Source organism: Colletotrichum aenigma (genome assembly GCF_013390185.1).
Source record: "Colletotrichum aenigma strain Cg56 chromosome Unknown KSG_Cg56_contig09, whole genome shotgun sequence".
Classification (NCBI taxonomy): Eukaryota; Fungi; Ascomycota; class Sordariomycetes; order Glomerellales; family Glomerellaceae; genus Colletotrichum; species Colletotrichum aenigma.
Genome location: NW_023500915.1, coordinates 2,807,352 through 2,834,609, shown reverse-complemented (window position 1 = coordinate 2,834,609; position 27,258 = coordinate 2,807,352). Strand labels below are relative to the sequence as shown.

At 54.6% G+C, this 27,258-nt stretch overlaps 8 protein-coding genes across 8 annotated transcripts; 5 read left to right on the top strand and 3 right to left on the bottom strand.

Annotated features, from left to right (window-relative positions):
* Nucleotides 1–142: 142 nt before the first annotated feature.
* Nucleotides 143–1,402, top strand: CGCA056_v013408 (uncharacterized protein; the record flags this gene model as incomplete). Its single annotated transcript, XM_037328652.1, has 1 exon — nt 143–1,402. One exon carries the CDS (start codon nt 143–145, stop codon nt 1,400–1,402), a length of 1,260 nt encoding a protein of 419 aa, XP_037173067.1.
* Nucleotides 1,403–1,530: 128 nt separating this feature from the next.
* PHYHD1 (Phytanoyl-CoA dioxygenase domain-containing protein 1) lies at nt 1,531–2,466 on the bottom strand (the record flags this gene model as incomplete). The annotated part of the gene is made up of 1 exon (XM_037328651.1): nt 1,531–2,466. The coding sequence occupies one exon, from the start codon at nt 2,464–2,466 to the stop codon at nt 1,531–1,533; it is 936 nt and encodes a 311-aa protein (XP_037173054.1).
* A 543-nt stretch (nt 2,467–3,009) lies between these two features.
* On the bottom strand, nt 3,010–3,890 carry CGCA056_v013406 (uncharacterized protein; the record flags this gene model as incomplete). Its single annotated transcript, XM_037328650.1, has 3 exons — nt 3,010–3,189; nt 3,252–3,622; nt 3,842–3,890. The coding sequence occupies 3 exons, from the start codon at nt 3,888–3,890 to the stop codon at nt 3,010–3,012; spliced, it is 600 nt and encodes a 199-aa protein (XP_037173092.1).
* A 1,109-nt stretch (nt 3,891–4,999) lies between these two features.
* On the bottom strand, nt 5,000–5,639 carry CGCA056_v013405 (Extracellular guanyl-specific ribonuclease; the record flags this gene model as incomplete). The annotated part of the gene is made up of 2 exons (XM_037328649.1): nt 5,000–5,112; nt 5,330–5,639. The coding sequence occupies 2 exons, from the start codon at nt 5,637–5,639 to the stop codon at nt 5,000–5,002; spliced, it is 423 nt and encodes a 140-aa protein (XP_037173315.1).
* Nucleotides 5,640–7,531: 1,892 nt separating this feature from the next.
* RP505 (Uncharacterized protein) lies at nt 7,532–8,785 on the top strand (the record flags this gene model as incomplete). The annotated part of the gene is made up of 1 exon (XM_037328648.1): nt 7,532–8,785. One exon carries the CDS (start codon nt 7,532–7,534, stop codon nt 8,783–8,785), a length of 1,254 nt encoding a protein of 417 aa, XP_037173316.1.
* Nucleotides 8,786–14,015: 5,230 nt separating this feature from the next.
* On the top strand, nt 14,016–17,662 carry fic1 (Ingression protein fic1; the record flags this gene model as incomplete). The annotated part of the gene is made up of 2 exons (XM_037328647.1): nt 14,016–14,254; nt 14,320–17,662. 2 exons carry the CDS (start codon nt 14,016–14,018, stop codon nt 17,660–17,662), a joined length of 3,582 nt encoding a protein of 1,193 aa, XP_037173317.1.
* Nucleotides 17,663–19,989: 2,327 nt separating this feature from the next.
* hsdA-0 (3-alpha-hydroxysteroid dehydrogenase/carbonyl reductase) lies at nt 19,990–20,808 on the top strand (the record flags this gene model as incomplete). Its single annotated transcript, XM_037328646.1, has 1 exon — nt 19,990–20,808. One exon carries the CDS (start codon nt 19,990–19,992, stop codon nt 20,806–20,808), a length of 819 nt encoding a protein of 272 aa, XP_037173318.1.
* Nucleotides 20,809–22,141: 1,333 nt separating this feature from the next.
* CGCA056_v013401 (uncharacterized protein) lies at nt 22,142–22,782 on the top strand (the record flags this gene model as incomplete). Its single annotated transcript, XM_037328645.1, has 2 exons — nt 22,142–22,251; nt 22,311–22,782. 2 exons carry the CDS (start codon nt 22,142–22,144, stop codon nt 22,780–22,782), a joined length of 582 nt encoding a protein of 193 aa, XP_037173319.1.
* Between the last annotated feature and the right edge of the window lie 4,476 nt (nt 22,783–27,258).

Sequence of the window (27,258 nt, the reverse complement as noted above, 5' to 3'; positions counted from 1 at the left end):
GCATTTTCTGTACCCTCCTCAAACCCAGCAGGCGCAACCGCAGACACCAAATTGCGATCCAGCGATCCTCTCTCCCCTCCCTCCCTCGCCTTTCCGGGACGCAGAAAAAAAAACGAAGAGGGTGTGCCCGCTGCTGCCCGTCATGTCCGCAAAAGTACCGGCCTGGAAACGATTGGGCCTCAAGCTCAAGTCCGGCCCAGAGATTGGCGGCCCTGCTGCCGAGGGATCGAAGCCCAACGGTCACCAGCAACACCACGACGCCCGGAACGCCAACGGCGCGGCGGACGCCGCCAGCGCCGCCGCCAAAAGGAAACGTCCCGAGCACTCGTCCGTTCCCCCTGCGTTCAGCTCCCCCCTCAAAAGGACCCGCACCGACGACCATCACCATGCTGCTGCCACTCCCCCGACCCTGAGGAAGCAGAAGTCCGTCACCTTCACCGAAGACACGAAGAACCCCACCGCCGCCGCCGAGTCGACAAAGAAGAAGAACAAGAGCAAGAAGCCGGCCAAGCCCGCGACGCAGCAGCCGCAGGCCGACATCAAGCCCTCCCTCGAGTACCTCCGCGCCTGGAAGCACGCCCGCGCGAACTGGAAGTTCAACAAGAACTACCAGTCCATCCTCATGAAGCGCGTCTTCCACACCGAGGCCATCCCCTCGGCCGACATCGACACCTTCTACGAGTACATCCAGGACCTCAAGGGCTACACGCGAACGCGGCTGCGCGAGACGGCGGACGAGGTCAGGAAGGAGGACGCCGCCCAGGGCAAGGCCGCCTTCCCCGACGGCACGCCGGACGCGGACTCGAAGCAGTCCGAGTACGAGAAGGTCCTGGCCGGGCTGAAGCAGCTCGGCGCCGAGGATGGCGGTAGTAATGGCAAGAGGAAGCGTTTCGACGAGAGCGGCTTCGTGGCGGAGTCGAGCGACGTCGCCATCACGCAGCGTGTGATCAAGCGCATGCGCGCCGAGACGATACTGGAGGAGCTCGCGGAGAGCGAGGACAGCGATGCCATGACCATTGACACGGAGGAGGCGCCGCCAAAGGCTGCTGCTGCTGCTGCTGTTCAGGGAGAGACGGTCGACAAGAGGGTGAAGCTCAACGACGGCACGAAGCAGAGTGCATCTCGCCGTCGTAAGCAGCGCACGGCCAACGTCGACAGCAGCTCTGACGAGTCTTCCGATGACGACTCTGACGACGACTCGAGCAGCGACAGCGACTCGTCGGACGATGACTCTGACGAGTCCGAGGTGCAGCGCCAGGCTGCGCAGCGGGATGCCGAGGAGACCTCCAGCAGCTCGTCGTCCTCGTCCGAGGAGGAAGACGACGACGACAGCAGCGACGATGACAGCTCGGAAGAGGAGGAGGTTACTACTACGAAGAAGAAGTCTGCCGGCAAGAGGTGATAAAGCAGGCAGACGCAAGCCAGATACATGTACAACCTTTGACGTCTTCACACTCGCATGGCTGGGAAACCAGACTAGATGGATCTTTTTGTATTTTTTTGTTCTTGGGGCAGACTGATACCCATGACTCAGGCATATAACTTGGTGAACCCAGCCTCAGGCGGCTGCAGCCAGTTCTTCTCATCATACTTCGTGCCCTCGCCCTCGATGACGTGAAACGTGTAGATAATCCGCCCCTTTTGGCTCAGGTTCTTCTCGCTCTTGTGCAGCAAGTTGCCGTGGATAAGCACCAGGTCGCCAGCCTTCACCTCGCCAGGCACATACGCCCCCTTTCCCTCCTCGCTCTGCGCAGCATACTTATCCCCGGGCGGGAACCGCGGCCCCTGGTTCTCCACCATCTCCGTGCCCTTGTCCCCGGCCTTCCTCACCAACCGGTTCGCCACGGGCGCCCAGCGGTGGCTGCCCGGCAAGAAGCTCAAGCACCCGTTCTCCAGCGTCGCGTCCTCGAGCGCGTACCAGAACCCCACGGCCGACGGCGGGTCCGTGTACAGGAACGTCGAGTCCTGGTGCGGCGGCACGGCACCCCCGATCTCGGGCTGCTTGCAGATGACCATGCTCTGCAGGCAGCGGGGGTCCTTGAAGCCGAGGCTGCGCGCGACGGCGGCCGGCTTCCCCCGGACGGCGGCGGTCGAGGCCGGGTCCGAGACGGCGGCGAAGGGCGGGGAGAGCACGTGCAGGTAGTGGCCGATCTTGTTGATGGCGCGGGCCTTGGGCTTGGCGAGGTTGCCGGCGTCGTCGAAGGCGTCCTCCTCGAAGAAGAAGCGCACCTTGTCGCCCGAGGTGAGGAAGTAGTCGTCGCCGACGTGGTCTGCCTTCTCGCCGGTGGAGAAGCGCGTCATGGGGTGGTCGGCGAGGGAGAAGTTGTCGAGGAGCGAGTGGGTCTCGGTGAGCAGGCCCCGGACGGTTTCCGGGGAGAGGGCGCCCGGGATGATGAGGTAGCCGTCGCGGTTGAAGGAGGCGAGCTGGGAGGGTGTGAGGCCCTCTTCTTGCGCGGAGACGGTCATTGTGGGATGAGTCAACCGGGTTGTTGGTCCGCTGGTTTGTGAGGGAGAGGGAGATGGTCTAAGGCCTTGGGTTGAGCTCCAGGAAGATGTAAAGCTTGAAGGTGTGCGGATGAGATTAAAGAGGCTTGTTGGGAGCTGAAAGGCTCATATAAGTTAGGCCATGGCGCGCCGTTGGATGTTTGACAATTTGGGAGGTGTGAATGCGGGGACCGGCCGGCCCCGCACTTGCCCCCAAGCGCTTATCTCTATCGCCTCACTGTCGTCACTCTTGTCCAGCAGAATACGCGAGCTTGAGCTGCATCGTGGATTCATGCTTCCAAACAAAGATTGAACTTATATATTTCGTATGTAAATTATTCGGCAGCGCATGAACCAGATGCGAGCCACTCATCGCTCTCATCATAGCCGCTGGCCAAAACAAGGAAAGAACAACTCCCCAATTGGCGAAAAGTAGTATGCAAACTCCGTTTCCCTTTATGCCTGCAAGAAATGAAAATTGAGCCTCCAGCATGTTTCGGGCATTCAGCATCCAGATCCTATGGATTACGGCAGCGGGTCGTTGAGGAACTCGTAGCCCTCCTCCGGTGGGAGAACAAATGCGGAAATGCCCAGTCCCAAAGCGCAAAGAACGGAGACGGATGCGCTGACGGTGCAGAGAATCCACGATGTGTCGAGACCCCAGCCAGGGACGCGGAACTGCTCGTCATTGTCGAAGAGGTACGCCTGGTATACTCGTCAGCCTCGTTGCCCCGAGCCATATCATTGCCGAGCTGCCTTAGACTTACCACAATGCCCATCAAAGTGAATTCAATAGCCGCGACAAAAATCAGAAGCCCGCCGAGGATCTTCCAGCCCGTCTCGCGCTTGTACTTGCCTCCGCTCATGATGACGAGGAAGGTGACCAAAGACGCGAGGTGCATGATTGTCGAGAAGGAGGCAAGGAAGCCTACAGAACGCCACATGGAGCAGAAATATCTCTCGCCATCTTTACTACACAACTCGTCGGTCGGGAAGACTTTGCACGCCGGGCCAGGCCCGACGTTGGAGCAGATCTTGTGCAGTCCAATGTGTTTTGAGAACTCGTTGCCGTCGGTAGCGGTGACGGAGTAAGAAACCCAGTGCGGCAATATAATGGACGTAACGATCATCGCCGTCGCTGGCAGGGCAGGACGTTAGCCATCGTAAATCGAAGATGCATGTTGTTGTTGCCGATTGATGTGCTTGAAGCAATCCCCAGGCGCCACCATCGCGCCCAGCTTAGAGCTTCAGAAACGGGCGATGACGACGATGCAAAGGTGGATACCCCGACCGTCGCCCTCCCGTTTTGCCTGCCCTGGGGGCCCGGCGAAAGAAAGATACAGTGTTAGGTACTTACCGGCGACAAAAGCCACGAGGGCGGAGCTGTAAACAGAGACTCGTGTCATTTACGCAGTCGGCAAGGTGTCGTATTTTGGGACAAAATTCGCCTTTCTTCCCTCCTCTCTGCCTGGCAAGATTGGTATGAGGCAGGAAGAAAAAGATGCCAAGTTGGTCCCGTGGGAAAGAAGGAGGCAACTCGATGGGAAACATGCAAGTCTTGGGGGGGGGGGGGGTTGCCTATCAATAGCTGGTGGTGGGCAGACTGGCTGCAGTTATGACGCTACCTGCTTCCCCAAACCGGTAAGCCGCCCAGTCAGTGGTCGAGGCTTGTGGCCGTACGCGTGTGGTGCAGGTGGGTTTGGTAACATGAGAAGGGACGGGGGCTGGATGATGCACCGGGGGCGGGAGGCAGAGGTACAATGCTTTCGTCCCAGAAATGGTGATGCTCACACCAAAACGTGAGGCGTCCGGATGTACCTTGCTCGTCTCTGGCCTCCTGTCGCAGTGTGGCAGGCACAGAGGGAGGCAGGCAACTGCCAGGCAGGGCAGGTAGCTACGACCTTTGCAGCACCAGCCAACCACTCTCGTCCAGCGTAGGTACTCGTCCGTCGTCTCGTCTCGCTGATCGCCCACTGACCACCGACCACCACCACTACCACCATCTTCTCTCTGTCCGGCGGTCACTTCTCACGCACCGTTGCTGCAACCGCCTGCGTCCTGACCAAGATTACCTCGCCCTAGCGTTGACTCGAAATTGTTAGGACGGCCTTTCATCTTCACCTTGGCCTTCACCGCTCGCCCGGCACGGACCAAATTCCGAGATGGGCATCTTGCATCTTGCATTTATCCCACCTCAATTCGCGCATCGCTTGCCGCCGGCAGATGGGAAGTGCGTCTTCTAGATGCGACGAATCATTACACTGGAGAGACGAATTCGAGAGAGAGAGAAAGAGAGAGAGAGAGAGAGAGAGAGAGAGAGGACACGAATTGGAGAGGCTGGAGCGGAATCATCAAGAAGATTGTCGGCGACGTGGCCATAATTCAACTGCCTAGCCGTGCTAACCGCTTTCCAAACCACCAAGGCAGCTCTGTCAGACGCTTAAAGCAGATCGTGGGGGGAAAAATCAAGACCGTTATCAGCGTCGCCTCTCTGGGCCAACCATCCAATAGGCGCCTAGCTAGTGCCCTCGCAGCCCACAAACGCGATGCCGTTGGCTCCCGTGTGTGTGATCTGGCCTGTAAGAACGCACTTTTCGTTGATGATAACTCGGTCTGCTCCTGGCTTGCCTACAATCACGAGAAACCTGTCAGCTCAAGCCTCACTTTTTCTTCTCAAATCATGGAGATAGCGCTGCATCGCGGGGGGGAGGGGAGCGGCCAGCCCTGCCGCTAATGCGACTTGGCGAGCTGCGACTAATAGCTTGCACAAGCACCCACGCCCGGATCGCCGATCTCATCACCACCCACGCAAACCGACAAATGCCATTTCCACTGAATCGCTTACCGCCCTTGTAGACACCACTTGTCTTCATCGGAAACTCGACAAAGGGACCCTCGACTCCGTTGAAGTCGAACCCCTCCTGGTTTCGGTACGTGTGCGGATAGCTCGAGCTGCCCGCCGTCGTGCCATCCTCCACGTGCTGGCAAGCCGCATCCGCCGCCGATCTCACCTCGGTCAGCGTGTACTCGGTCTGCCCGCATGAGATTTCGGTGTCGTTGGCCCGCGGCAGCATCCGGACATACCCAGGTCGCTGTCTCGGGAATGCATAGCCTGTGAGGCTCAGAGCCGCGATGATGGCTGCGCCAAGATGCATCTTGATGAGTGGTTCTGAGGCAAAAGAGTGACAAGGGAGATGATGCGGACAAGGAAAGCAGTCAATCTCAAGAAGTATGGCGACTACCACAGCAGAGAACGACGTTTGGATTGCTGCCTCTCGCGTCAATTCTGTCATCTGGAGATGACCCTTTGCGCTCTTTTGAACGATTTCTCTCCAAGGTCCAAACCTCTGGTCACCAGCGCGGTTTGGTTCTCCTGAGTGCGACAGTGACAGACTTGCACAGCGCAACTGTGATACCGGAACATGGTTGGCTCTCGCTAGCACAGCTCCAGCGATCCTTATTCTCGCTCTCGTGTCAACTGCCGTGCATGGCCATGCGGTGTTCGGATCCAGAAGTCGTGTTGCTCATGGCTCTTTTTATTGGCTTGACAGCTGCTCCTGCACAATCTCACACTGGCTAATGGGAGATGGAGTTGCGAGTACTCGGAGAACGGCAAACGTTGATCCCACCAGAGAGGGTTGAACGAATGCAACGCGACTCAGGAAACAAAACACCAAAAGTTTATGAATCACGACAGCTGTGCAGCTCGAGTGTTGTGAAGCCAATTCAGCGACATTCGAAGCGGATCTCAAGCGGAGGTCGGGCCTTTTGCGGTCTTGTTGACACCTGCGGCCAGGGTCTTTAGGGTCTTCGGCGATCGTACTCTGTACACCCATGAAATTTCAACCGAAATCTCCGCTGAAATCCGATCCGATCTTCACAACAACCTTAGCCGGCTACGAAAAACAAAATAAACGCCAGTTTTATCTGCCTGAGCCGTGTTGACGGCGGTCAAGGAAATTCCCCTGGAGTAGCATCTGGCCAGGGCAGTCCAGGATGGTCGATTTTGACGTCTGCCAAACGCACGCATCATCGCCTTGTTTGGCCGCATCGATGTCTAACGCATGCTCAAAAAAAAACATCGATGGATCATAGACTCGCGGAACCCCACCGGATGGACAGGGTTCGGGCTGCTTGTGATTTCGACCTCCTGCCTATCTGCTGCTTGGGAGGAACACACACGCCGCACGCTGTCTATCGCGCCCGTATCTTTGTTCGGTCTGGCTCATGGTTCTCGAAGCCAGCTGCCAATGAGCCCCCTTGAATGACTCGATTTCCCGGAACCGGTGGAAGCGCCATCTACGTCCACAAAGCATGAGGCTTGTACTTTTCCAAGCTTTCTCATGGAACTCGAGACTATCCGCCTCGGATCTGATTACCAACCGTCCCTGCCTCGGGGATCCAGTCAGGGCGCCAGGCTCGATCACGCCAGAGGCAGGGCATACAGAGCCATCCCTTCCACGCGCGACATGCCGCACCAAGAGATGGGTTTATCGGCCAGTCATGGCATCCGGATCGGGGAGAGCTACCCACAATGCGTGAAGCTAAGCCAAGGGTAGCCCCGAGTGGAGGGGCAGCAATTAAGGTGAGTTTGGGAAGCTCGCTCGCTTTTCGCGCAGGGTCCTCGGTATCTCTACATATCTTACGTATTTGACCTGCTTTTTCTGCTCTTTAACTCAACTCGCGCGCGCGCTTCGGACAAATTCTCATTAAACCCCGGCCGTCGCAATCTTTCTCAACGTCATGGAATCTGGTTACATCTTTGCTCATCTTTCCAGCTGCTCCCCGCGACTTAATCTCAGGTGAACTGGTCCTTTATTTGTGTGGTCCCGCGCAGCTGTCCTCGCCTGCATATTCCCCCACCAGAGAGCAAAGTTTCAAAGGGACGAGGCGCATTGCGAATTTCAGTTTACGGCGACACTTTGACTCTGCTCGATTGATAACGATAACGAAACCCGCGAACTACTTTTGGACGACGACGTGCGATCGGATCGTCAAGTGCTTCACCTCAAGCTGTGCTTACTGTCCGCAATCCAACATCATAATCATGGGAGACTCTCGTTACACCGAGCACCGGCCGGTGCAAACCAGCGCCGTCTACGTGCTGGGCGCTCCTCACTGCGAATCGATGCCGCCCCCTTCGCCGCCTTCACCACCAGTGTCACCTCCGGAGGACGAATTCCTTGAAGAATTAGAAGAGCTGAGCTTGGGATCGCCCGATGAGATGCTCGAGACAGAAGAGAATTCGGTCACAGTACAAGATCGTCTTCATGCCGCGACACACGTACTTAAGACAGAAGCAGCAGCCTTGCGCTCAGTCGCCGCGCTGTACGAGACAGATCCAGTTGCCCGGGACGGCTTCAATCGCACGGTCGCAGCAATCACACGGCACAAGGGCGAGAAGGGTAAGCTTGTGATCACAGGCGTGGGCAAATCCGGACATATTGCCAACAAGCTGGTCGCAACTTTCAACAGCCTCTCCATTGCGTCCGTCTTTTTGAACCCAATCGACGCCCTACACGGCGACCTTGGCATAGTGCAAAAACACGATATCCTCATGTTCATTACCTTCTCCGGCAAGACTTCAGAGCTTTTCAACCTGCTGCCTCACCTGGACAAGCCTTCTTCCCTAATCATACTCACGGGACACACCCGGCCGGACACGTGTGAGCTCATCAAGTTGAGGCCGGACACCATTCTCCTCCCGGCACCCATTCACGAAAGCGAAACGGCGTCGTTTGGTGTATCCGCACCCACGACATCTACGACCGTTGCTTTGGCTGTGGGTGATGCGCTCGCCATTGCTGCGGGTCAGGAGCTGCATCCCAGCATGTCGCAAGTGTTCTCGAAGAATCACCCGGGAGGCGCTATTGGCGCTGCGTTTAGGAAACCGCAGACCATCTTGGACCTTGCCGTTCCCTGGACGGACATCCCGGACTTGGTAGGCTTGTGTACAGACAGCGTCGGCGCGGACCTCTTCCGGGCAGCGTACGACTCGTCCTCGGGCTGGGTCCGCATAGGCAACGACGTTGCGTCCCCGGGCCGGATCAGGAAACTGGCGACAGATGACTTTACGCGGTGCCTAAAGGAGATTCCGGGGCTGATGGTGCCCCGAGCGGAGATGCTATCCATCTCGTCGGAGACGACGATACGGCGGGCGGTGAACTTTGTGAGGAACATGCAAGGAGCGGCCGACGATGGCGAGTACGTCTGCCGCGCGGACTCTATACTGGCTGTGCTTGATCAGGGAGATATGGTTGGCGTTTTGGAGGTCGGAAAGCTTCTGGAATGGAAGGACTGAAAGATATATTGGGAGACAACTCTTGCTGGGCGACTGGCTGTTATGGGGGGGTTTGAAGACACGGTACTCGAACAGAGGATATTATGAAAGCTTGTAGCGAAGAGCTCATGCCGGGGGAGGCACATTTTGGAATTTTTACATCGCACGGCCTTTGAGCCGCAGACGATAAACGTCGATAGAGCATTTGGGGGAGGAATGCGAAAGGACCCGAACTGAGTCCGACGAAATGCAAAGCCGCGCGTGTTGAAGCTGGCTATCACCAATTCTCCACTACAGAGAACACAGAACCTGAACTTGGAAGGAAAAGCATGTGAATCGCGATGTTGGGCTGGGCTGGTTTGCTTCCGTTGGCGCCCAAAGCTCCCTTTCAATTCCTGTGATGACGAGCTCTTTAGCCCGGGTCTTGTACAGGCAAGATCCCTCCCGCGAAGCAGCCACTCTGCTTCCCTCATGAACAACGCATAAACGCCGCCCGTCGGGCCGCCACCGTTCGGGCTTTCTCCAAAAGATACTTGTGGTTGGGGCCATACACTCATCCAAGTCCATGGCGACTAGGTAACCCATAAGGCTGAAAGATATCGGGGAACGGAATCCGACGGCGGTGTGGGAAAGTTTGAACCCCAAATTCCACAGTCGCCGATGGGGGGCCCCCGCCTCGGGCATCGTGTAGGAACCTGAAGGGGGGGTCCGTCTCCATCTTTCACAGTGCGGTGGACTTTGGCAAGCTTCTGGATATTTGTTATGGATTCTTAAGCAAGTGGAAAGCGGGCTGGGTTGGAATCATGGAGTTTGGTCGTGAGGATTGCGTGGCATGCGGTGTCCGGCGCATCGGGAGCCCGTGGATGTCGTATGCAAAGTCCTCGGGCCGGGCGAGGAGACGTGGGCATGCTGCATGCAAGGTGGACATGAATCTGCCCACCACCCGGAGCCGGCGCCGGCTTGCCGGGGCCGCACCGGGTGTAGAGATACGTGGCCCCGGGCTTGGCGACTATCATGCTTGATGCCGTGGTTTGCGCAATAGAATCAGGTGGTTCATAGAATGTGGTGTTCGATTTCATTTTATCTGCCCAGAGGCGGTGCGGATTTGAACCAGGATGCTGTCGGTCGTCGTGATACCGGACGCTCGTGGGCCTTTAGAAAGTAGGCAGAAACTAATCTGAGTCTTCTCGTCTGCGTCCTTAGCTACTATGTCTCACTTCTCTGTTACTGTCACCATCTATCGTCATCGGTATTACCGTCTCTGCAGTAATCTTGCCCGCCTCCCTTGTCTTGATCACATCACAGGCTCTATTTCGCCATTAGTTGTTCGTGCAGACTTCTTCTGTTTAGTTCACACATCCGAGTCAGAGCATCTCGTTCAACAATTCTGGAACACTGGAATGTTAGTAGGCGCTCGCCTTCTTTTTCAATAGATTGTTGCGGCCAGCGGCGCCGACTGTAAATCTCCTTCTTCCACAGCAACTGTGCTGTTGTCTGGGATGGTTGCCATGGAGAGATGCGCCTAGTAGCAAGCGGCGGCGGGTGGGGGGCGGTTGCTCGAGAAGAGAAAGGGAAGGAGACAAGATGAACTAATTAGAGACGCGCGCCATGGTCTCGGAATGCGGACACTGTGCTGAGGCTTTTTCATTCCCTCTCGCGCTCGAAAGTTCAACAACGGACTATGCTGAAAAAGGGTCTCGATCCCAAGCGCTAGGAAGGGCTTGACCGTTGAGACGTGGCGCTAGAATCCGTGTGGCTGGTTATGGTTGCTTCTTTTTTCGATTAATGGTGAGACTTGGAGGGATGGTGTCACTTGGGGTGTTTCGGTGTACCTCCAGCAAGTGACGACGACGCTGATGGCAGGAACGGCATAGATGAGAAGGTTAGTGATAGAGGGCTTTTCCCGGGCCTGGATGCGGCCTTGGTCGCAGAGTGTCAGATGAACACGGACTCGGAAGAGACGAGAAAAGTTCGTCTTCGTCATGAACTTGCATCGGAATGCAAGTTGTGTGTCTTGGGAAGTCTTGAAGGAATGCGGGAAGACGTACGTCCAACACGTAATCCCTTCGCCGCGGAGACGGGTAAGACCGAACGGCAAGGCGTGCATTGTCTGGGAGCGGCCCCTTGTGCATATGAGAGTGTGCCTTGTTAGGCACTTTTTGACGTCGGCTTCTGTTGGATGGACTTGGGAATCCACAATGACGATCTATCGCGATTGACTTAGTAAACGAAAGGAAGCTTAAATGATTGGGATTGTGTGTTTTTGCTTCTATTTTTGTTGGTTTGCTGGCGGGGCAGGTCGACGTCAGCTCTTTTTTCTGCACAGCTTGGCGGTGGGGCAGGTCGGACCTGTTGATGGGAATGGCCGGTTTGCGTGAGAAGCATGCCAGCAACGTCAATGAGCAAACGTCTATCAAATGAATAGACGGAATACACAATTCTGCCAACCTCGCTCGGACGAACCGTCTGATTAGAATACACTTTGTCGTTCCCGAAGCATTCACAAACTTGGTGAATACTAGAGCAGTGCACTATCGTGTGAGCCCGGCCGGCGTGTTGTGTCATTCAAGGCGGGGTTCCAAAGGTCTAGAAACCGGCGATCGGGTCGCGTCAAGTTGATTGGGGGCAGCGTTTTCGGGATCATGACATGAAGAACCGTCGAGAAAAGGGCTTTGATTGGCTCATGGTGTTGTCTTCGCTTCCCAAGTCTGCTTCGACGATTCTCATTGGGGCGGCGGCAAAGCTGGGGCGCGTCACCCATTGAGGCTCAGTCTTCGGGATGATGTGCATATCCCCCGTTGGCCCCATCGGTGTTTTCACCAATGCCTTGCAGCTGCGGATTGGACGGCGCCTTTTCGTTTTCTGAACGGAAACACGCCAATGCGCCTTTCCAGCGAGCAGATTGGACCGGCAAAGAAATGATTCGAGGGACTTTGGGCTCGTCCACGTCCGCGAAGGTTTCGTAGCTTGTTTATTTGAAGGTTTTGCCCGGTTCGAGTCTTGTCAGCTCGACAGGGAACATGGCACAAGCGGATAGTCGGCGCCAAGGCATCTGTCCCTTCGAGAAGTGGTCGTTCGGGCCCGATGCGTTGTTCCCCAACCTCCAATCGTCTGATTGAGCGGGAAAGTCAAAAAGTGACAGCTCCGACCGCCTTCTTGACGGCTTTGATCGCTCGGTTAGGTTGTCAATGTCCGTTTCGGCGAGGTTGAAGAAGTCGCTGAATGTACGGTCAAGACTGCTTTGGCAGTGTCCGTGGAACTGCAATGCAGCATAGGCATTTACCGAGAGCCAAGCGAGTCACGTCGACGAACCGCAATCAGACACGTCCAGACTCTGCCCATCCCGCAGTGACAGGTAGAGTGAGCCGAAGTGGCTCAGTTGTGAGATAGCTTGTAGGGCTCCCCGGACGGTGGAGTTTTGGCGAGGAGCGGGAAGAGGAGCCTTTAGGGTGCAGACATGGTTTCTTGTGGCCTCACTTTCGCAAGCGAGCAAGATTGACCGCGATACGGATGCGCAGTCGGGTTTCTGGGAGATGAAAGAGTTGAAAAAAAGGTTTGCCGGGCTGGAAGGGACCGGCTTCGAGAACCCCTGCAAGGCGCAACTCAGGGCGATGAACCCCTGCTGCGGACTGCGGCGGCGGGACGTCAACCTCTCTTTTTGCTGCTGGGGCCTTGCTTGCCCTGCCCTGGCCTGGCTGTCCTGTCCTGCCCGCCCTGGGTCAGGGTTCTTCAAGGGACAGCGGGAGGGCGCGATGTTGGCTTGGATGCTGGATCTGGGTTGGATGGGTGGGCAAGCGAGCGAGCGGGTGGTGAGATTGCGATGAGAGAGACGGACCAGCCTCTCCTATTACCTCAGTTTGACGCTCGATAACTGATGCGGATGGCATGAATGGGCGGTCGTCTCATCGGACTCTGCGAGTGCCCTGTTTCTGGCATTTGTTTGGATGCCTGGGAGGGTGGTTTTTGGGGGGAGTGACAAAAGTGACAGGCCACGGCAGGTGTCTCGCGTTTCCCAGCCCGACCGACCAGCCACAGCATATTCCCCAATCCAGGTGCTCGGTGGAGACAAGGTGGGGTCCTGCCGCCCCTCATTCGCCCAGCCACCACACGCGCGGCCTGGGGATGGCCCCTGCACGCAGCACAATGTACAGTGCGGCTTCTGTCTTTTTGGCGCTTGGCCTGTTTTAGCGGCACTCTACTCGGTTCGTACCTGCTGAGTTTCTCTCCCTCAGCGCCGGGAGGGGAAGAGGGAGAGAAAAAAAAACTACGAGGCAGGTAAGGCGCGCCATCGCTGATCGAGGTTAGCTGGACCTGTCGTCCGTTGCAACAGAGCTAGGAGATACCTGCAGCCAGTTGGAGGACACCTGCGAGGCCCAGGTACCAAGCTCTTGCCTGCACCGGTTTTTCCAGGTACGCAGTACGGATCCTGGGTAAGGTACCTGACCTGAGCCAGACAGGTTCCGCACCCCACTCCAACTGGACTCCAATTGCTACCTAGGTACATGTTGCTGCATGCACGTCTGCTTCTGCTTCTGCTTCTGCTGCTCCTCCAGCTGCTGCATGCCCGTCGCCGCCGCCTGCCCTGCGCCAGCCAAAAAACAATCATCATTCATCATCTGCCTCCTCCCACCCGCTGCTGCTACGCTCCCGACCTTACCTTGCCTTGCCTTGCCTTGCCTCACGCTGCGCTGCGTTGCTTGGCTCGTTCTTGCTTAGCTTTACTCTTCCTGATCTGATCTGACCGGGTGTCTGTCTGTCTTTCTTCCTCTCACACACACACGCACGCACAAACTCACACACTCTCTCTTCTCCCTCACCCTCACTTCCTCTCTTGCATCCCCCCTCTCACCCCGTCATCGTCGCCGTTTGCCATTCATTCCTCGGCTCAGACGCGGACTCGGGTGCTGGCTTCCTGCCTTCTTTCTCTCCATCGCCAACATCGTCCTTGTCTTACCCGTTGGTTGTGTCCTTGCCCTATCGTCATATTTCTCTCGCCTGGAGCCCTCCATTGTTTTGATACCCGTCTTCTCAAGAAAAAAAAGACGAACCGAGCCGCCAATGTAAACGAGCTCTCTCTCTATATCTCAGAGTTGCCAGCATTTTCCTATCTCTATCAGCATCCGCATCACTGTGTGGCTTGCCAGCAGCTTCACTTTTTGTTGTTTTTCGTCGCCTTGTCAACACGAAACGGCATCCGAATTGACCCATCGAACAACACCTTACAACACAACAGATACAGCAAACACAAAACATGTTAGCGTCCAAGGCGAAAGCATCGCACCCACTCAATGGGATGCACACGGCCGGCATCTTTGCCGACCCCAGCGTCGATGGTCCATTGATCGGCACCCTGGTCGCTATCGTCGACCGCGCAAAGAACTTGCCCAACCGCAAGACCATGGGGAAGCAGGACCCCTACTGTGCAGCACGCCTCGGCAAGGAAGCGAAGAAGACGACGACAGATATTCGCGGAGGACAGACACCCAAATGGTACCGACACTTTCCCCCGAACCCATTCATGGCCCCCCGACAATAACTAACATACTACTCTGCAGGGACCAAGAGCTTCGATTCGCCGTCCACGATTCCCCAGACTACTACCAGCTCAAGGTGTCGGTGTTTCACGACGATAAGAAGACGGACCTCATTGGAGAGACATGGGTCGACCTCAGGGATATCATTGTTCCCGGCGGAGGACAGAACGACTTGTGGCGCAACTTGACCTTCAAGGGCAAGTATGCCGGAGAGATTCGCATGGAGATCACATACTACGATATCCGGCCAAAGCCCGAGAAGCCCGTAGCGAAGCCGAAGCCTGTCGAGGCCGAGCCGATTGAGACGTACGCATCCCACGGAACCATTCCTCGAAAGCAGATCAAGAGACGTCCGCTTCCCTCCGATCCTTTCACGGGCGAGGCTCCCGCCGCCCCGTCACCAGAACAAGCCCCGACCCCGCCTCGCGCTGGTGGCCCTCGAGGACCCAAGGAGATGAGCGCACCGTCGTCGCCAGCGCCAGCGCCAGAACCGAGAGAACAGCCGAGTCTGTCAGGCTCCCGACCGATGCCCACGAAGAAGCCCGCGCCTGCACAAATACCGGCGCCGTCGCCATTGCAGGCTATCGAGTACCACGCTTCTCCTGCTTCTCGCAGCCAGCCAGAGCTACCTGCGCCTACATCACCCGCTGCCCTACCTCACCCCGCCGAGGTGACACCTCAGCACACTCCCACGAGGCACGAGCGCTACGATAGCCCCACTTCGCAGCACGACGAGAGAGACTACAGCCCGAGATATGCTTCCCAAGAAATCGTCGATCGAGCCCACTACCGTCAAGGCTCGGAGCCACCGCCCCGCGATTCGTACCTTCTCGAGGACTCCAGAAACTCTCCCGCAGCCGAGGGTGATAGGCCGCCGCCGCCTCCTGCTCACCGCAGCAGAGGAAACTCCCAGGATATGGTCTTGAGGGGCTCGTTCGACACGCCGCCGAAATCGGCAAATGCGGCCATGAGACAGGATGTCCTCCGAAACGAGGCGCACCGCATGTCGTTTTCTACGGCAGCATACCCTGGACGACCGCAGTACCGTGGATTCGACTCTGCTCCAGAGGTCAGACACGCTCTGCCAGCTCCGGAGGATCACTTCCAGGAGCAGTCTCACCCCCGACACCACTCCTATGATGGACATGCTGAGTACAGGTCCATGCAGCCGACGGTTGAGGATGTTCCAGAATCGCCTACACCTGCGAACAAGACTACCGCTCGAAGAACCTCGCGCGTCCCTCCGTATGACGAACTGGGTTTTGGCCAGGATCAGAAGCCAGCGCCGCCTCCACCTCAAGCATTGGCCGTTGGCCCTAGACAACCCGCTCGAGCACCTCAATACCAAGAACAAACACACGATCAGGGATACGATCAAGTGCCAAGTCCGGCGCCGTTGAACATTGGCGGCAGAGGCAGTGCAGGATCTCGCCAGCGCGGCCAGTCGCCTAATCCCGCCTACGACAGGGGCAACGAGATGATTTCATCAGGTCCTTACAGCACATCGCCGCAGCCAGACTATCAACCTCAGGGCAACGAGCTTGTTTTTGCGGGCCGCGGTTCAGCATCTCCAGGTCGCTTCAGCACCTCCCCCCAGCCGGAGTACCAGCAGGACTATCAGCAGGACTACCGGCAGCAGCCGGAGTACCAACCTAGAGGTGATGAGTTGGTGCTTGCTGGAAGAGGGAATGCTTCACCTGCTCACTACAGCACTTCACCGCAGCCATACGTTCGAGGCGACGAGATGGTCCGACATCAGCCGGTGTCTCCCATGTCTATGCGTGACACGAGAGGTGATGAAATGGTTCGTCACCAAGTGTCGCCCATCGCTACGAGGGATATCAGAGGTGATGAGATGGTGCGCCAACATCAGTCTCCCATTGCCTCCAGAGACTTCGCACCCAGCCCCCAAGACTACCACTCTCGCAGCCAGAACTCTTATGTATCGCAGCGATCCGAGCTCTCGGGAACCGAGATAAAGGCAACGACCATGCCCTCTGTCCCTGCTTCCTTGGTGCCAGGAGTCGATCCCGGTCTCACACAAGATGTCACCGATCGCATTTACGAGGACCGACGTCAGACAAGGCGTTACACAACCGAGAGTATCACGACGCCGACACGTGGTAGGCAGCACCCCGGATACAACGACCAGACCTACATCCCGCCGCGACACGACAATCGGCAGTCTGTGGCTTACAGTGGTGATATGCATAGAGGACGCGGTCCTTCACCTGCGCCCCCGCATCAAAGCATGAGAGGACGAGGTCCCTCACCGCAGCCCTACGCTCATGACATGAGAGGAAGAGGTGCCTCCCCTCAGCCTTATGCTCAGGATATGAGAGGCAGAGGCGCATCCCCCCAGCCCTACGCTCAGGATATGCGCGGCCGTGGCGCCTCTCCGAACCCCTACGCCCACGACACGAGGGGACGAGGTGTGTCGCCTAACCCCCACCACGATATGAGGGCACGCGGCGTTTCGCCCAATCCCCACCACGATATGAGACGCGGCATTTCTGTCAGTCCTCATCCTCAACATCGCGCCCGTGGTCTTTCACCGATACCGCCGCCGCAGTCCAGACGAGGAATGTCCCCCAACCCGTCTCACACGATCAAGCGCAAGTCGGTCAGTCCGGCGCCGCCCCCGGATCATCGCAGATTGTCTGGCGTTCCCTTCGGTCCCGACTCATATGATGCGCTCAACCCGACATTGTCCGCCACCGGCAGCGATATCTCCAGACCCGACCCGGATGAGAAGATCATCACCCACGATGGCCGTGAGATTGATCCTTCCGATCACCTGCCCATGGACACTTGGGCGCCGGAGCCTGAGCCGAAGGGTCCGAAGACCCCAGCCACAGCATCCGTACGTTCCAGAGTCTCCATGGCTCCTCAACCTGCGCCTACGAGCGGTCGTCGTCAGCTTCGTATAGCCGCCCGGCCGCAATCCCAGGTCTCGCCCGTCTCCTACGACTCGGATCGGTACAACACCCCGCCCGCTCCGAACAGCGGTGCCCGGAACCGGTTGCAGAAGAAGACGCAACGCATGTCTGCTCTTCCTTCCACCTCGCCAGCGGGATCCAGTCCCCTGGCGCCCATCTCTTCGCACAACTACCAGGATCACGGCAGCGACTTCACGCCGCCTCGCATGTCACGCGCGAGCACGTGGGACTACCCCAGTGAGAACCACGCTCCTCAATACGGCAGCTCCCCCGGCGGCATGCGCGGCGGCCCCCCGATCCCGGCGAAGATCCCTCTGCCCATCATGAGCGGAGCCAACAACGCTAGCGAGAGCGAGTGGGCTCTCATGCAGGAGATGAGCCGCATTGACATTGGTGCTGGCCGCTCCAGACGTCATCGTTACTAGTTCAGCATATCACAGCCTTCAGCATTGGTAGCGACGGATTCATGAGTTCACGTGTCAATTTTCTCACGACGGACTTGTTATTGTAATTGTACTATATAATGGTTGCGGGGTTTTGTGTTTCTGGATCGGGATTTCTTTTGGTGGAATGAATTGGGAAAACATGGCTTGGGTTACGGGAGATGATGGGCGGCGGAACTTGTATGGTAATGCTGCAGACAGCCAGAATTCCATCTTTTCACATTCATCTTTTGGCTACATGTGACTCTTCGATTCGGTTCCGGCGTTTGTTGACCATAAATAGTTTGATCCTGTAGGGCTGACTCGTTCCTCATCGCCTCCTTTTACGCCGTCAAAGCGATGGTCGTTCAAAATGCCAAGCCCCACAGGTCAACTACGTTCTCCCTGGCCTCAGAGACGGTCGCTCCGTGCGGGCTGTATGTATGCATTGATCGAGTCAATCCCGTCATTTACGAACGAAGATTCTGAGAACATTTCATAAGGAGAGAAAACCTTTTTTTCAATCATGTCTTATATGCCACTGGACAGTACACGGTACACCCCGCAAACGTTTGAGCTATACGATGAACATGAGTTCGGATGTAACCTTATTCTCCCTCCCCACTTACACAGAAATCAATCTTAATTGAGAGTCGGTTATTCCGACGTCAGCCTCTGTATAGAATGAGATAGTTTGGGTCTTTCGTGTCCTATGAATCCGTAATAAAAAGATGGCGAGCTTGTGTTCACATAATTATGCCTGAGTTGCCCCTGCTTTGTGACTACTCTGGTTACTGATCCTGCTGTGATAAAGTGCTGCTCTTTTCACGATGTCCAGCGTAATGTTTGTTTCTAGGCTGCGTAGCCTGTCTTTACTGCTCCTCCTCCTCCTCCTCCTCTAGGCTGTCTGCTTTATTGCGTCTCCCACGCTCCCGCCCGCGCTCGCCAAGTGCGTGGGTGCGTTCCCCGACTTCCCTGCTGACTATGACGGCTGCGTTAAGAAGGGGGAGTACCTCTGGACCCTGATGCTGGTGGATAACGCGGGGGCTGCGGCGGTGAATGGTGGCGTGTTGGTGGTGAGCCTGTACTAGGACCCTGCGGGCATGGTGTAGTGGGGATGGAGTTTGGATACGTGGTGGTACCCTTACGATGGCGGGCTGAAGTTGAGTAATCTGAAGTTTCTCAGTGAGGTGATGAGTGACATGATGTTTCCTGTGGATGAGAAGAACGGGGTGGTGCAGCCGAAGAGTCTGGCGGATAAGCCCGGCCCGGCGGAGGGGTTTGAGTTTGACGCGGATCGGGGGTCGAGTGTGTTGAATATTCGGTTTACGATTAAGGATGCGTAGGCGGGTGGTTTGCTAAAGCGTTCAGCGGGTTCTTTGCGATAATCATTATAGATACAGAGCTATGCGCCAGCTCTCGTCTGGTGTTTGCTGTACAATGGGTCTTCATCCGCCTGGTGGTCAGTTCTGGCCCGCGAGAGGATCTCGGTTTGATGAGAGCGCTTGAGGTATTGGGACATTCCTTTCTTGTCTGTAACCCGTTTTGATGGCTGTTCTTGTGCCTCTTCCCATCTATGATGAGGCACGTCAGGAAGTTGGGATGTCAACAAGTTGGGATGTCAACAAGTTGGGATGTCAACAAATTGGGACTGATGGATTTGGATAACTGATACCGCAGGTGGGAGACTCGTCTCGTGGTAGAAGTCCAATTATCTGGAGCGGAAATGGCCAAAACATTATTCAGACTGTGACTGCTGCTGTTGCGCGAGGAAGCAGAGCCTCAACACAAACGCGCGACGCCTGTATATTGACGTGGTAGCAAAGAAGATGACTTCCAACCTCCACATAACAGGTTCAACGCCCAAAGAAGCAAATATTCTTCCGTTTGTAGCCTAAGATGAATACGATGACCGAGACCGAATCTCTTCGCCCAAAGGAGCAGATATCAGCACTCATAAACGCAGGCAGTGCGCCGCTTTGATTTCTTCTCCTCAAGGCTCGTGAAACCTCATGTGAGGCAAGCGGACAAAGTATTGCGGGTCAACAGGAGAATCGGCGTGAGTCACAATAGGAGAACACGGAAAAGTCGGCGACTGGCTGAGAGAAGAATACGAATGTATTGTAACGACGTTTCAGAGCCTCCTATCCTGTGTTTAATAACTTGACAGTGATATTTCGGAGCCTGCAGTTTGTGATTCTGCGCCAGCTTTCACGAGTTGTCATCTGATCCCTACGAGCTGCAGTCGAGTACAACTCCTTTCGGACCTTGATCTTCTGGTACATTCCCGCCATTCATCAACTGTTGGACCAAAAACAACCAGCCACACTATGCGATCCTCCAATGTTCTCGTCGTCATCGGCAGCGGCGGCATGGGCATTCCCGTCGCGCGTCGCCTCGGCGTCGGCAAACGGATTCTCCTCGCGGACTTCTTGACCGACAACCTCACCATTGCGCAGAAAACCTTGACCAACGAGGGATACTCCACACAAACCGCTCTTCTGGACGTCGCAAACTACGCGTCTGTTACGGAACTTGCGCAGGAAGCAGCCAAGATGGGTTTCGTAGAAACTATCGTCCACACCGCGGGGGTCGGCCCCTCCGCAGGCTCTGCTCGTCGAGTATACGAGATCGATCTCCTGGGCACAGTCAACGTCATCGACGCGTTCCTGCCCGTCGTGCAGGCCGGCTCGAACCTGGTATGCATCTCGAGCATGGCAGGACACCTATGCCCGCCTCTGAGCGCCGAATTGGAGCACCATCTCGCCACGGCATCCCGGGAAGACGTCTTGGACCATCCGGATCTGAAAATCGATTATTCCAGCAGTCGGGGCGCTGCAACGGCGTATGGCATCGCCAAACGGGCGAATCTGGTTCGCGTACAGGCGTCTGCTTCTGCGTGGGGCCGCAAAGGTGCTATGATCAATTCCGTGAGTCCGGGCGTGGTTTCCACGGAAGCCGGTCGCAAGGAGATCGAGGGACCGGCGGGAAAGTTTGTGGAGTCGTCTCCGGCGGGAAGAGCGGGCACCCCTGAAGACATCGTTAATGCCGTTGCGTTCTTGGTCAATGCCGCGTCTTGCTTCATTACTGGGACTGATATTTTGGTAGGCGGCGGCGTCACGGCGTCGGTGAGATGGAAAGAGGTGTAGTGACCGCCAATCGAGGAGTGGAATTCTTCGCGACGATGCTCAGATCAACGGGGACGGCGTGCTATATAGCAGCCGCAGCACGCTTGAAATGAAAGCGATGCTTAATACCTGCACAAACTATTACAGAAACATCATATTGAATCGTGAATGACGTATCAGAACGAGGTCTTGTCATGCGGAGCATGTAAATCATCACTTTGATGATAAGGTCGTCTGAGCGATAGAGGTTACTTGTGGCGCGAGCTTGACCTAACGCCGCCGGTCAGAGCTACGAGAAGCAATGAGAAGCGACTCAGAAGTGGCTGTGGCAGCATATATGTTACCGCCGTTGGAATCAACGGTAACCTGCACAGATCCCAAGATAAAAAGACGATTTAAAGTCTCGTCACCCCTATCCGTTCAGAAGCATCTAAACCATTCTTATTTTTTACTTGCAAGGGGTCAAATTGTGAATTCACACCTGTTTCCCAGCTTATGCTCTGTCGACTCTCTTCTCTCTTGTAAACTTAACACTGATTGATCCCTTTCCTCGATAGACAGGCCAGAGCCCACAGACGTTGTCATTTTTGCCCAAAGAGGTTAAAAATGTACGCAGACCTCATGAAACCTTCCTTTCTGAAAGACGGGGTCTCCCGCAACCGAGAGGTCTTGGAAGTAAATCTAGAATGAAAGTGATGCTCCTCTTGCACTGCTCGAAACGATGATTGCTAGCACTGAGAGTTGGGAAAAGCTTTTGTCGATCTAGCCTGGCAGACTGTCGTTTATTACAGAATCATACTGCCGTCACAACCAAACATGAACTTGGCACTATTGATTATCTCGGTGCGCAATTGTGGCACAGCAGCCTCTTGGAGTCGCACAAACAAACACAGGCAGTCGCATCCCATGCACGCAACGGACACAGCCTTATATTGATGTCCAAATCTGGCAAGCTTGTCAGCAGTGAACCAGCATAGTGGTACTGTAGCCGATGAGTGGATATCGTCAAAGGTCATGATAGGGCCAGACACGGCAAGAGCGGTGTTTTGAGGTCGCAGTGAGGGCCAAATCATGCATGTGGCTTAATGAGGAATGAGTTGCGGCGCCCAATCCGAGTATGCACTGGGCGAGAGGTCTTGGCGAAAACGACAGCCTGATGCTCGAAGAATTACGGCATATGTCCCGCTTTCCAACTCTGACACGTCAACTGTCTGCTCCCTCTCGAGATTTCTCCTGTTGTCTAGCCGTTCATTCTCGCCAGAGAGAAAGCTCTATACAGATACCAATCTCCATCAAAGCAAGCGACCCTTCACTTTTGCACGCTTCTCTCAGATCCCCCGATTGCCCAGACAAGATGTCTGCTAGCAGGAAGCTGCTACTCTTCTTCATCTTGTTGTTTGCAAGAGCCGTGTCGGCAGATGGTGGAGATGACTTTGCCAACAATCTCTTTTCGGATCTGGAACCGTAAGTCTGCCGAATTCGTTCTTTTGGGTGGTCTAATCTAAAAAGTTGCCTTTGCTCAGACTGCTGGCGCTCTTTGGAGAACGAGTGACTATGCAATTCATGAGTGGCTCTATGGGTTGGGCCGATAACATCATTCTTGCGATGGCTCCTCTTGGTATTATTACTGCTATTGTAGGAGCAATTCGAGTTGGTGCCCCGTCTTGGCTTAAGGCGGTGATTGGCAGAGCTCGTGAGAATCTCGCCGTAGCTGAAGCTGAACTCATGTCGTCAACCTCGCAAGAAGTCTGCGAGCTGTGGAATGGACAAGAGGTTGTGAGGTGTATGGGATCGCCTTCGGTCACCGAGTTCATCTGTTTGTTGCCGGCCACCGAGAAGGACAGTCAGAGAAATCCTGAAATAAAGGTGGACAAAGATTTAAGCGCATTGGACGATCATGACAAAGATCTTGAACGTGTCGGTAAGAAATCTTTCTTCGCTACATGGCAGGGCTCTTACTTTCCTCTCAGACTTGAACATAAACGCCGATATTGATCGATGGCGAGCTTCACGAAGCCACCCCAGCGACAAAGACTCAGAAGACACTACAACGCAATGGTCCGACAACACAATCATAATCAAACGGAATGTGTCTCTAGACGCCCCGAATATTTCACTGAATACGCATCGTCAATCGTCGCGAAGCGAGTTACGCGTTGTTGCAGCTTTTGGAACGATCCTTCAACTTAGTGTCCTTGTATATTCTGGATTCGCTACCTATCATCCGACCTTGAAGTTCCCGAAAGACGATAGTCCAATTGCTGGCTACGCGTACCCTTGTGCTGCGGCCGGAACATTCATTCTAGTAGTTGGGATGATGTTATGCGGCCACGTTGTGGAAAGTAGCACGGCGGAGAAACGATTTCAGGCGAAACCAGGGACGAACAAAAGGGTTCGAATGGTTTGGCTACAACAAACAAAGACCGTCAGCGACCAGGTTTTTGGATCCTTCGCGATATATGCAAAGGATGATCAAACGTTCATCACGACATCGAGGCGATCCCAACAGGATGAGCTGGAACATTCCCAGTCCGCGACAGACAAGGTAGAGCGTTCGACCTCAGACGACTTAGATCAGACCTCTATATCTCGGTCAAGCCTGCCAACGACGGATGGTAAAAGTGCTTCCATAAATATCCAGTTCAAGGCTGTCCTTGGAACTATGACCACACTTACGGGGTTTGTCTTACAATTCGTCGGTTTACGAGGACTACATTGGTTAGCCTCGATTGCTCAACTTGGTGCCGTCTTCCTGATGGTCTGTCTGAAGGCATGGGTTCGTCGTGGACTAGCAACACCTCCTAAAGCCATGTCTTTGCCACCCGGATACGAGCTTGACTGGTTTGCAAAGACATTAGGAAATGTTGATCAAGCGCCTTGGAACGACGATGCAAAACCTGGCACCGGACTTGTTCGGAAACTGAATCAACTTTCCAGAACCGTTAACAGGAAGTCTGATGGGCTTGAAATTACACAAATTAGTACGAATAGTGCCATAAAGACTTTGGAGGGGGGGTTCGACAGTTCATGGAGAATCGCGAATACTGGGGGTGCACATTTGGGGCGCCAGCAACGGAGCAAGAGCCAAGTCGATACACACAGAGAGGAGCACAGTCAAGATAATTCCGACGCCACCGTACCAATGGTTTCGAATGCCCAGACAGTGCTGAACATTCGGAAAGATCTTGGTCATTTGGCCAAATGGAGCGGACCGGCTTCTGCGGAGGCTGTATCTCTCGCCAGGGCAATCGAGATTACGATGAACACCTTGATTGGCTCTAAGCCTATTGAATCTGATTCTATCGATTCAGCTTCTGCCGGTCCAGCTTCTGTAAACGTTCCGCCTAATTATTTCATGGACGTTCCTCCTATCATCACGTCTCCCCATGACCATTCGCCTATTGGTCTTGATTCTCCTCTTACCTTCTATTGGTCTCTTGACGCTTGTTATGGTGGTTTCAACCACCACCCAGTCAACTTCCAACTACAGCGACAGGCCGATGGGAAATGGAAAGCGTTTGCAAATGAATACGAGGCAGTGTTGTCACTATGGCTATCCTCTGTCAATGATGAAAAGCAAAAAACAGCGAAGCTACCCAAAATTGGGGAGCGACCGGGGGACAAAATGAACAGGGAAGACGACGCTCGGTTACGCATGGAGGATTCGAACGGAGAGCTAGGCCTTCGCCTCTTGGGGCCATATACTGCAGCCCTCCATCAAGACCTCCGGTGGTGGGTGCCGAAGGACTTGCTTCGCATCTTTGAAGTTCAAGAACACGAACGATCTCAAGAGCCTCAAGAACACCGATTTCATCAAAATGATAATGAAGAACATCTTTTCGAAATAGAAACCCGCAGAGTCATTGGCTATGGTCAGCAGAAAGTGTGCATGCAAGACGCGAAGGATGAAATCAAGAAGAATCAAAACTCATTTCAATTCAGTCGGAAAGATTTGCCTGAGGACACCACAGACGAAGATGATGACGAAGTTGCCGAGGATGATATTACAAATACCGTTCTTGCGACAGAGTCACACTCCTCCATGCCGATGATTTTTTCCCAGCACATCTTTTCAGCATTCATGTATGCTGTAGCAGGCATGAGCAAGGAAACGGAACTCTTCCAAGATCCTGCCGACGTACAACCCAACACTAGTGGCAACAGCACTTGGAAATCTTTCACGCTCCAGAACACAACTCTATCTGCAATGGTTCGGGAGATTGAGAGCTCTGGCCTTGGAAGCCTTGCAGATATGTACATTAGCGTCATATCGCCGCTGAGCGAAAAGAACAAACTTCCACCGTCTGACGACGTCATTATTGAAATGGCAAGAGATCAAGCCAAACAGCATGAGCAGCTACAACATTGGGAGGAGGCTACTAAGATATACATGTGGCTTTTCCGAACAGCAAATACCTTCAAAGGACGAGGCATGTTCACCAAGGCCACTGCCGTTTTGATGGAGTATCTGAGACAAGTTTCCTCCACTATCAATCTGTCCGAAGGAGAAGACCCTGTGATCCTCACGCCTCTGGAGAAGGCGAAAAAGAGTATTGAGAAAGAGCTGAACAGGTCTGCTGACCATCAAACTCTATCGAATCTCATGGACTTGTATGCAAAACAGGGCCCTGATTGGAAATGCGCTGAAATTTGCCGACGCATAATTCAAGCAAGCTCCAAGGTGGGCAATAAACATCTAAAATACTTTAACTTCACGGCTCTGCACCAGCAAGTCCTCAGTCAAGACTATGTAAACGTTTATAGCACTCAGCGTTTGGATCTGATCGCCAAAGACATTCACCATTGGACACCTCTTCATTATGCTGCCAGAATACGCTCCTGGTATGTGGTTGAAAGTTTGCTTGATAGGGGAGCTGATGTCGACTCCATCGACCTGAATGGATATACACCATTGCATTACGCCTGTCAATTCAGCATGGAAATGGATAGAGATGCTGATGACAGGGAATTGACAATTGATAACCTCATCCGTGAAGGCGCCGACGTCAACTTTCAGGGCAGAGATGGAAAGACGTCACTACACTATGCATCGATGGAGGGAAACGAGGGCATAATGAGCGCGTTAATTGAGGCCGGAGTGAGGGTAGACATCCCAGACGCCTCAGGAAACACACCACTACTCTGGGCAGCACGCAAGGGGGGGATTAGTAGCACCCAGAATCTGTGGGAGGTTGCAAACAAAAGGCTACGAGATAATGACGGAAGAACAGCCTTACACCTGGCAGCCTTATCTGGATCAGCCGATACAGCTGAGTGGCTTATCACCAAAGCAGAGGCTGACAAAGAGGCTAGGGATCGCTGGAAGTTCCGACCTCTACACTGGGCGGCGTTAAACGGTCATGAAGAGGTTGTGGATCTGCTCATCAATGAGGGTGCAGCAAAGGATGTCAAAACCTCATCCGGATTTACACCACTACACTGTGCGGCTAGAAATGGGTATACCCACGTCATGGCGCTGCTTCTTAAGCATGGCCTAGGAATCAACGACAAATGCGAGGAAGGTAGCACAGCCCTGCATAGCGCAGCTGAAGGCGGACATGAGGAAGCTGTAGCGCTTCTTATCCAGCAGGGTGCAGACAAGGATGCGCAACTTACAGACGAATATGCCATTGGCATCACACCACTACACCTAGCAGCTGAGGAAGGACATGAGAAAGTTGTAGCACTACTTATTCAGCATGGTGCAAACCCAGATGTTAAAGATAGCAACGGGGCAACACCACTACACAAAGCCAGTAAGGGAGGACATGAGGACATCGTGAAACTACTCATTGGGGTAGGGGTTGATATTGAGGCCCAATGCACGTCTGATGCTTATGATGCATTTAGAGGATTAGGAACATTTTACCCCCTTCACCTTGCTGCAGGTTATGGGCATGCGAACATCGTGAGGATTCTCATAGATGCAGGGGCTAAGACGGACGTTTTGGACAAAGAGGAACCAAGTCGCCTGGCTGTGGCTGTCATAGGTGGTCACGCCGAAACTGCAAAGCAACTCATTGAGAACGGGTCCGATGTCCATGAACAGAGGAACCAGAGGATACATGGCTCGACGTGGATTGGCAGCAGAACACTACTACACTTGGCTGTTAAAAACGGGGATGTGGAAACTGTGGAGCTACTCATTGAAAATCGAGTGGACAAGCAAGTTAAGGATACCTTTGGCGAAATAGCGCGACAAATAGCCTCTCGGCAAAAGCAGAGAGCAGTTAGAAAGAGAGGGCTTGAAATATGGATAGGACTCACGAAGATTAGGCGCAGTGTCAAGGACTTCGACCAAATTATTTCACTTTTAGAATAGCAGAATAGAACATGTAAGGTCATCAGACAAATCCAATTTGACAGAAGCCATCTCAACTGGCAAGTTGTCAGAAGGTAAACAACCTGGTCTTGAGGTAAAATACGGCTGGGCCACAGTGATTGGGATTTAAATAGTTATTAATGCTTTAT